At 39.3% G+C, this 9,323-nt stretch overlaps 1 protein-coding gene across 1 annotated transcript; it reads left to right on the top strand.

The window, feature by feature from the left end:
• Nucleotides 1-4,260: 4,260 nt before the first annotated feature.
• LOC141340397 (uncharacterized) lies at nt 4,261-7,685 on the top strand. The gene is made up of 5 exons (XM_073845386.1): nt 4,261-4,312; nt 4,591-4,917; nt 5,024-5,335; nt 7,459-7,539; nt 7,630-7,685. Exons 1-5 carry the CDS (start codon nt 4,261-4,263, stop codon nt 7,683-7,685), a joined length of 828 nt encoding a protein of 275 aa, XP_073701487.1.
• Nucleotides 7,686-9,323: the final 1,638 nt, after the last annotated feature.

Below are 9,323 nucleotides of genomic sequence, written 5' to 3'. Positions count from 1 at the left end.
AAGCCATCACCTGATCGTCAGGTTCCTGAGAGGTGCGAGGGGACTAAATCCTCCCAGGACACACCGCATCCCCTCTTGGGAGGAATCCTTTAGAGCTGCTTGATTCAGTCAAGCTGAAATTCCTGTCTCTTATGACTTCGCTCATGATCGTGCTCAAGTCCATCAAGAGGGTGGGCGACCTGCATGAGTTCACTTTGGCGTACAAGTCCCAAGGTGAACCATGATCCCTGGCAGTGAGGACTCACTCTGTGTTGCCTCTACCTGGTCGTTGGTGCAAGACGCCTCTCTTGTAGACATATGCAGATCTGCGGGTGTAACGGATATGTTATGTTGTGCGTCTAGGTTCCTCAGCACAAACCTGAATGAGTGGATGCACTCCACCATCTTATATCCACTTAATTCCACTCACCAATTCTTATTGGCCTTTTCTTCTTAAGCTCAGAGGTGATTAGACTCCCAAGTGAGATCCCATGATGTCAGTTGACATAACTGTGGTTCCTTCAAGGAATGAGGGTTACAAGAGTAACCAAGATATTCTGATGGGTATGTATAAGGTAAGGAGCTAGAGATTGTGTTAATGTACATTCTCACAAAGATAGCTATACAAAGGTGTGTGTGTGTGTGTGTGTGTGTGTGTGTGTGTGTGTGTGTGTGTGTGTGTGTGTTTTCACTACTCATTGCTCTGTATGTTCACCTGTATGGGATAAATGCTGGGCACAAATTCTGAGTATTGGACACAATACTTATACTTTCGTAATTAAACCTGGATTAAAAATTCAGTAAAAAACTGAACTTATGCCACTGTTAACTAAAGAGAGTTTAATGGCACACAGCAGCTCACTTAAAAAGAAAAAAAAGAGGAAATGTCATCTCACACCCTTCAGTCTAATCTGGGTTCAGAGATGATCTCTGCTCTACTGCAGTTAAACCTCAAACATGAGATCACAGCTCTGAAACACTGCTTAAGAAATAATTAATGTCAGATCACTATTATTAGAAAATAACGCACACCCAAGGTGGAGATGTAGTCAAATATTGTACAGATGATGTATTTGACGACAGTTGTCAAGTTTTTGTCATTTAAACACTCTTGTGTGTAGGATTAATGTCTAGCACATCTTTCTTACTCCATAATCACTATCATAATGATTTGCAGAAATACAACAAACAAATGACCTTTATATGTTCACTTAATATGATTCACTTTTTCTTTTTTATTTATTTAGTTGCTCTATATTTGTGTGTGCATCTTTGAAAATGTATCCTCATATTAATGATATTATAGATATTTGCATGCATCTTTAATGGCTGTTTGCTCTCTCTCTCTCTCTCTCTCTCTCTCTCTCTCTTTCTCTCTCTCTCTCTCTATATATATATATATATATATATATATGAAAAACAAGTAAAAAGGTGAACTGAGTTTCTCTTGTTAGTAACTCAATCAAATATATTCTGTAGAACACAAGGCTGAAATATAAAAAGATAGATCCAGTTTCTTGTTGTCGGTGATCTCACGCAGTCACAGCCTCCTCAGACACCTCGTGTGAGGAGTCATCCCAGCTGAGTGTGGTTGCTTCCTCCTTCAAGTAGCGCTCTTCACAGAAATTCACCACAGAGTGGACCAAGGTAGTGTTTCTCATTTCTCTCCTCTCTGGTAGTGCACTGTTATAGGCAGAAGTTATATAGAGAGCCAACAGTACCATAATTAACTCCAACAGAACCATAAATTAAGCTTTTACTAACCATTTCAAGGAAGTGTTTGGTTCCACTACAGGGCCGCCTTCCATGTCATACCAACTACTGCGGATTCTTGCGACTCGTACATTCTCGACATCATTCTAGGATACCCCTGGCTCATTCTCCACCTGAAATCAGATGGGACCCTTGTGAGTAGGGCTGTGCAATATATCGAACGATATTGTGAGGCGCGTTTAGTCAATGAAGCCTGTGCTTTGATTAGTAGTAAATCTCCATCACGTGCGTTCCGCTCGTGATGTCGAATGCTCTTAGTATCGAATGCGATATTAAGCTCGATATGGCGTAGCTTGTCAGAGATTTACGTCTCTGTGTATCAATTGCCGCTCCAGCGGAACCTGAGTGGAACGCACGTGATGGAGATTTACTACTAATCAAAGCACCGGCTTCATTGACTAAACGTGCCTCACAATATCGTTCGATATATTGCACAGCCCTACTTGTGAGGTTACTCGCTGGAGTGTCTTAGCTGTTTCTAGGCCACCCACCAAACAGCTTGCAGCACAGATTGCTTCTACACACATCGAAAGTCCCGAACCACAAGAATCACCCACCATCCCATCTGATTACGAGGTGTTGCAGGATGTGTTCAGCAAGCAGGCAGCCACGACCTGCTGTCTGGAGCAAAACTCCCCAAGGGTAAAGTATACCCCCTGTCCATCCCAGAGCGCAAGGCTATAGAGGAATACATCCAGCAGGCTCTTCATCGGGGATTCATCAGACCCTCCACCTCGCCAGCCTCCTCGAGTCTCTTCTTTGTGGGCAAAAAGGACCGGGGCTTGCGGCCAAGCATTGATTATTGAATTTTGAACTCTCAGACTGTGAAGCTCGTGTATCCACTTCCCCTGGTCCCAGCCACACTTAAGGAACTCGGCAGGGCACGCATCTCCCCAAGATAGACCTGCAGGGTGCATACAACATCGTTTGACCCCAGGAAGACTATGAGTGGAAGATGGCATTCATCACAGCATTTCACCATCCACAGTTTCTCCAATGCTTTATTATCGTCTATATTGACGATATACTGAATTACTCCCGGAAATGATTTACTCCTGGAACTTGGCCGAACATCGTCAACACCATCTCTACCTCAAGCTGGAGAATGGCCACTTCCACAGTCTGGAAAGGAGCTCCAAAGAATCCTGGAATTTGCTAATTTCTATCGTCGTTTCATCAAGGTTTCCATCTCCAGACTGCCCCATTGATCTCTATGCTCAGAGGAATGTCCAAGTCCCTGTCCTGGAACTCCAACGTCCACAAAGCCTTTGAAGGACTCAAGATGGCCTTCAGCACAGCCCCCATCCTTCGTCATCCAGATCTTAACGTCCTTTACATTGTGGACGTGGATGCTGTGCTGTCCAAACAATTTGGTGAGCCTCCACGCTTCCAGCATTGCGCACACTACTCCAAGAAACTGACCCCTGCAGAGCAAAACTCTCCTTGTGCACCAGGACCCACTGAACCGGACAAACCTTCTTCTCCTGAAATCTTTGACCAACCATCAGTCTACCAGGTCATGGTCTGGATATGCACCGGTGAAGTGGCAGGCTGGAGTACTTGGTCCACTGGGAACAATATAGACCGGAGGAAAGATCCTTTTGTTCTTTGGTGTATGAATATAGAAGCTGACTTATGCAAGTTAAGTGTGTTAATCATTTCCATAACTAATGCGTTAAATTGACAGCCCTAGTTTAAACATGCTACCAAGTAACAGATGACACTTTGTTTCTTTAAATGTCTTTTTTTTTAAATGTCAAATTTAATACAATTCAAATAAATATTAGTGACTACATGTTTGGTTATTTCAGTTAAAACTAGGTTTATCTTATGTTTAGTGAACAGGCCGAAGTAAGCCATTGTTAGCAGCCCATTTGAAGATAAAAGAGGAAATGTCATTTCACATTATCAGTTTAATCTGGTTCAGAAATGATCTCTGCTCTACTGTGGTTAAACTCTACAATGAGATCACAACTCCTAAATGCTACAACTATTATTAATACACTATTTTAGTTACAAAAGTGTAGAATGACGATCAGCATTTCAGCATTATAAGTAAGCCTTGAGTCTAAAATAGATGCAAAAGGTCACTGTAAAACTTCATAAAGACAGTTAGTTTGACTAAATAATGATTCCATAATCGCTGTTATCATAATCATTTGCAGAAATACAACAAAGAAATTACCTTTATATGTTAACTTATTGTGATGTAAATAACTTTTTTGTTTCAATGCATCTTTGAAATCAGTAATCATGAGTTTCATGGTTCAGGTAGATTCAGAACAAATATCTCTGGTAATGTTGTGAGAACAGAAAACAAAAAAACACTAATATTATTGGTTCATTGTCAGAATATGATCAGTGATACAGTGTCTGTCAAATGCAGCTTGTGTCAGGATTAAACACTCAGCCAATCAGATGAGAGGAAGTGAGCAAACAGGAAGAGCTGATAGTATTTAAAGAGAGTCGTAAGCATATCATGAAGAAGAAGACTGACAGAAAGAGAAAATGGCTGACAAGTGTCTGATGGGACTGATCTTTCTCTCTTCACTTCTTACAGGTAAAGAAATCTGTATTTTCTCTACAATAAATTTAGTGGAATTAGTCTGGGAAAGAGTTTATTTGAACATGCTCAGTTTATTCTCGTCTTATTTACTGCATTATTCCTGAATGCACTAAAATGAGACAGTTTCACATCTAATGCCGAATTATCTTCATATAAATAGAATATTAGCAATTTGAACAGCTTTCTAATAAAGAAAAATAGTTTATTTTATTTTGAACTGTGTATTGTTGTATTATTAACATAATGATCACTCAAATGTTCTTGTGTTTCAGGTACCAGTGGAGTGGATGATGCTCATGTGTTCATCAGTTCTGGTGAAAATGTCCGTCTGCCCTGTAATAATGCTCTTCCTGACTGCAAATCAACTACATGGAACTATGAGAACAGATTCAGTCGTTCAAAAGTAGTTGAACTGATTGGTTTAGGGGAAAAGAATGCATACAAAGAAAGATATGAGAGACTGAGTCTGGGGTCTGACTGCTCTCTGTACATCAAGAACATCACAAGGGAAGATTATGGACTTTACATCTGCCAACAATGGACAGTGAATGGACAAAAATGGGGATCTGATGCACGTGTTTATCTGCATGTTCTTCACTGTAATTTGACGTTTATATTATCAATTTAAAATGTAGAAAACATTTAATTTAAACTCCTATGATGATTGAAAAGTGTGTGTGATTTGTGTGTTATTTTGTGTTTCAGCCTCTTCATTATCCTCACAAACGGAAATCAGTCCGGGCAGCTCTATGACTCTCTCCTGTCAGTTGAATTCATATGCTGATGTCTCTTGTGATGATTGGATCCATTCCAAGGGGATTCAGCTGTTCTGGGTGAATCAGGCTGGTGTTAAACTGACGATATCAGACTCCAGATATCAGATATCAGCTCCAGGACACTGTATCCATACTCTGACTACAACACTCCTGAATGAAGATGACAACAGAGAGTGGAGATGTGAAGTTACTCACAGAGATCAAGTCAAGACCTCAGTCACATACACTGTCAGGATTTCAGGTGAGAAAATCTCATCAATCATTTTATATCCGTATAATGTCAGTTACACAAAGAACTGTCAATGTCAATGAAGCAGAACATTCTGAGGTAAAAAAAGAAGCTTTTAGTCTGACAGAAAATAAACTCAAATCAAGTTTAACAATCCAACAAGTGCTGCTGTAAATAATGAAAAAAAAATGAAACTTGACAGCAAAAACTAGTATGATGTATGAAATGGTATGATTCATCTGAACAAACATTAATATTTACAGCTCAAGCTGATTTAGCGACAGCAGTGATTCAAGTCAGCATCACAAAATTAACTCCAATGACAGCAATAACTTCTAAACAAGGTACAGTGAAATAATTTTAGTAAAGTAATGTTCACTGTTGTCAGTTTGACTGAATCCTCTTTTGGGTGCCACTTAAAGGTGCCATAGAATGCATTGAAACAATATTTCAAATTGTTCTCTGATATCTACATAGAAGGTATATGGCATAGGAAAGGGCAAAAAAATATCCAGAAACTGTTTTACAACTCCATTTACAACCCTATGATTTGTTCCTAGAATGAAATGCTCTGTTATTGCCTTATTTGGAAGGTTCATGAATATTAATGAGGAGCTCTGCTCTGATTGGCTGTTTCACAGAGCTGCTCATCTCAATAGCTGGCACGTGGAGGAAATATATATTTAATTACGGAGCTCTAGCCACTTTTAATATGTGGTTTGTTGAATCTGCCATTTTGAATCCGCTACATTTTACTGTGATCACATGTGCTCTGTGTAACCTTATACTGCAGCGACTCAAGTACTTACCCCACAAGTTAGTGATGCTCAGGATCTGTAAATCATTTGCCATCATCAGCGCAGTCATCTCTCCTTTTATGTGTTAAGTGCAATGTAACAGGCTAGCGTTAGAATTAAGCTAACCATGTCCCTTCAGTGGCTCTCCTTATTTTACTGATGTACTGACGTTACTAATGATTGGGCGATGCAAATGTTGGGGGTGTAACTATTAACGATTTATATAAGGAGGAGGAAACGATGGTGTTTGAGACTCACTGTATGTCATGTCCATGTACTGAACTGTTATTATTCAACTATGCCAAGGTAAATACAGTTTTCCATTCTATGGCACCTTTAAGTTAAATTGAAAGAGATGAAAATTAAGTGTTATATTATGCTTTTTAAGGGAAACTGTACTGACCTATATATTTGTTTTTGTAAAAAGTGTAATAGTGGTAATAGTGTAAGTACATTTTAAGGTTTTTGTTATATTGTTTATAATGGATAGATTGAAGAATACTATGAAAGTTAACGTCAAACTTCAAAAAATAGGACTGTGATGTCCCGGGTTGCTAAAGACCCGAGGTATGCATGTAAGGGTTAATGTTCAAATTTTATTTACTTTTTTTTTTATTTACAAAATTTACTTTTTACATTTTGTTTGAACATAAATGTTTGTTGGCAGTGTGTGCACAGTTGCACAGTTTTTGGAGTGTTCACACCACAGGAAACTAGGAACGCATTTAGTTCTAGGAACTGCGTTTGGGGGAATTAAATTAGCTTCTACTTCAGAGTAGGGTCTAAATCAGTTCTACAGGAACTATCAGTGATGTAAGTGTATGCTGATTGACTAAACACATATAAAACACCGGCTACCCATTGTTTTTAAAAAGCTGAGTAAAAATATTTACTCCACGAACATGGAAACCAGCGATAATAACAGCATTTAGCTACCTGTTCTTTTAAAACACATTATTTTAGTGGCATTAGATTTATTTTTGGTAAATGGCAACCATCAGTTTCCTCCTAACACCTTGAGATTGAAATAACGTGATATTAGATGATGGACTCATGAAGCAGTGAGAGTTAATTTATCATTTCTGTGATGTACAGCTCAAGTATAATGTGATGCTGATGATGTTTGGTTTATATGTTCATTATGTTTGAACTGAACTAACAAACATGATCACAGATCCAGCAGCAACTGAAGTCAGAACTTCTGGATCATTATTCAGAGGTACGGTATGTCTTTGCATTGTTCGTTGTTTTATACCTTTGATTTTATTCACAGTTTCACAGATTGACTTTTTTATTTCTTGATTGTGTCTATCATCTGTCCACACATCTTTCCTGCAGTGATTGTGATTATTGTTGAGTTTGCAGTGTTTGCTGCTCCTACTGTGATTCTTCTTCAGATCATCTGTGCAAGAAGAGCTGGTGAGTTTTTGAGATGATTCACATTGATCTGTGACAAACTCTTTAGTCATGAGAGCTCAGTGAATGATTTTGTGTTGAATTATTTTGCAGAGAGGAAGGATTTGCAGCATCAAGAGGAAATAGTGATGAATGCAATATTAGAATAAAATACTCTCTACTAATAACAGGCCAGATTACAGCAAGATTTATCTTCATCACAGTGGATATTATTTTTGCATACAGCTTTCAATGATATTTACATACAGTGGGGCAAATAAGTATTTGATACATAGCCGATTTTTCAAGGTTTCCCACTTACAAAGAATGGAGAGATCTGTCATTTTCATCATAGGTACACCTTAACTGTGAGAGACTGAATCTAAAAAAAAAAAAAAAAAAAAATCCAAATAATTTTCCATTTTATTGCATTAAATAAGTATTTGATACAGTAGAAAAATAGAACTTAATATTTAGTACAGAAACCTTTGTTTACAATTACAGAGGTCAGACGTTTCCTGTAGTTCTTGACCAGGTTTGCACACACTGCAGGGGTTTTGGCCCACTTCTCCATACAGGTCTTCTCCAAAACTTTCAGGTTTCGGGGCTGTCGCTGAGTAACATGGAGTTTCTATTGGGTTCAGGACTGTAGACTGGCTAGGCCACTCCAGGACTTTAAAATGCTTCTTACGGACCCAGACCTTAGTTGCCCTGGCTGTGCGTTTGGGGTCATTTTAATGCTGGAAGACCCAGCCATGACCCATCTTCAATACTCTTACTGAGGGAAGGAGGATGGCCAAAATCTTGCAATACATGGCCCTATCCATTCTCCCCTCAATACGATGCAGTCGTCCTGTCCCCTTTGCAGAAAAGCACCCCCAAAGGATGATGTTTCCACCCCCATGCTTCAAAGTTGGGATGGTGTTCTTGGGATTGTACTCATACTTTTTCTTCCTCCAAACACGCCGAGTGAAGTTTTTACCAAAAAGTTATATTTTGGTCTCATCTGACCACATGACCTTCTCCCATGCCTTCTCTGGATCATCCAGATGGTCTTCAGCAAACTTCAGATGGGCCTGGTCATGTGCTGGCTTGAGCAGGGGGACCTTGTGCGCGCTGCAGGATTTTAATCCATGACGGTGTAGTGTGTTACTAATGGTAACCGTTGAGACTGAGGTCCCAGCTCTCTTCAGGTCATTGACCAGGTCATCTCGTGTAGTTATAGGCTGATCCCTCACCTTTCTCAGTATTGTTGATATTCCAAGAGGCAAGATCTTGCATGGAGCCCCAGTCTGAGGGAGATTGCCGGTCATCTTGAATTTCTTCCATTTTCTAATAATTGCACCAACAGTTGTTGCCTTCTCACCAAGCTGTTTGCCTATTGTCCTGTAGCCCATCCCAGTCTTGTGTAGGTCTACAATTTTGTCCCTAGTGTCCTTAGACAGCTCTTTGTTCTTGCCCATAGTGGAGAGTTTGGAGTCTGATTGACTGAGTGTGTGGACAGGTGTCTTTTATACAGGTAACGAGTTCAAACAGGTGCAGTTAATACAGGTAATGAGTGGAGGATAGAAGAGCTTCTTAAAGACAAACTAACAGGTCTGTGAGAGCTAGGATTCTTGCTGGTTGGTAGGTGATCAAATACTTATTTCATGCAATAAAATGGAAGTTAATTATTTAAAAATCATACAATGTGATTTTCTGGATTTTTTATATATTATTTTTTTAGATTCTGTCTCTCACATAGGTGTACCCACAATGAAGATTACAGATCTCTCCATTCTTTGTAAATGGGAAAACTCGGCAGTGTA

This window comes from Garra rufa, chromosome 1 (assembly GCF_049309525.1).
Source record: "Garra rufa chromosome 1, GarRuf1.0, whole genome shotgun sequence".
NCBI lineage: Eukaryota > Metazoa > Chordata > Actinopteri > Cypriniformes > Cyprinidae > Garra > Garra rufa.
Note: the sequence above shows the minus strand (reverse complement) of the source record. Positions and strands in the feature narration are given on the sequence as shown.

What these genes read in the sequence shown, in the direction of transcription:
- LOC141340397 (XM_073845386.1), top strand. Translation starts at nt 4,261, where the DNA reads ATGGCTGACAAGTGTCTGATGGGACTGATCTTTCTCTCTTCACTTCTT. An exon ending in ATACACTGTCAGGATTTCAG is followed by an intron (nt 5,336 to 7,458) that starts GTGAGAAAATCT and finishes TCTTTCCTGCAG; the next exon opens with TGATTGTGATTATTGTTGAG. An exon ending in CATCTGTGCAAGAAGAGCTG is followed by an intron (nt 7,540 to 7,629) that starts GTGAGTTTTTGA and finishes ATTATTTTGCAG; the next exon opens with AGAGGAAGGATTTGCAGCAT.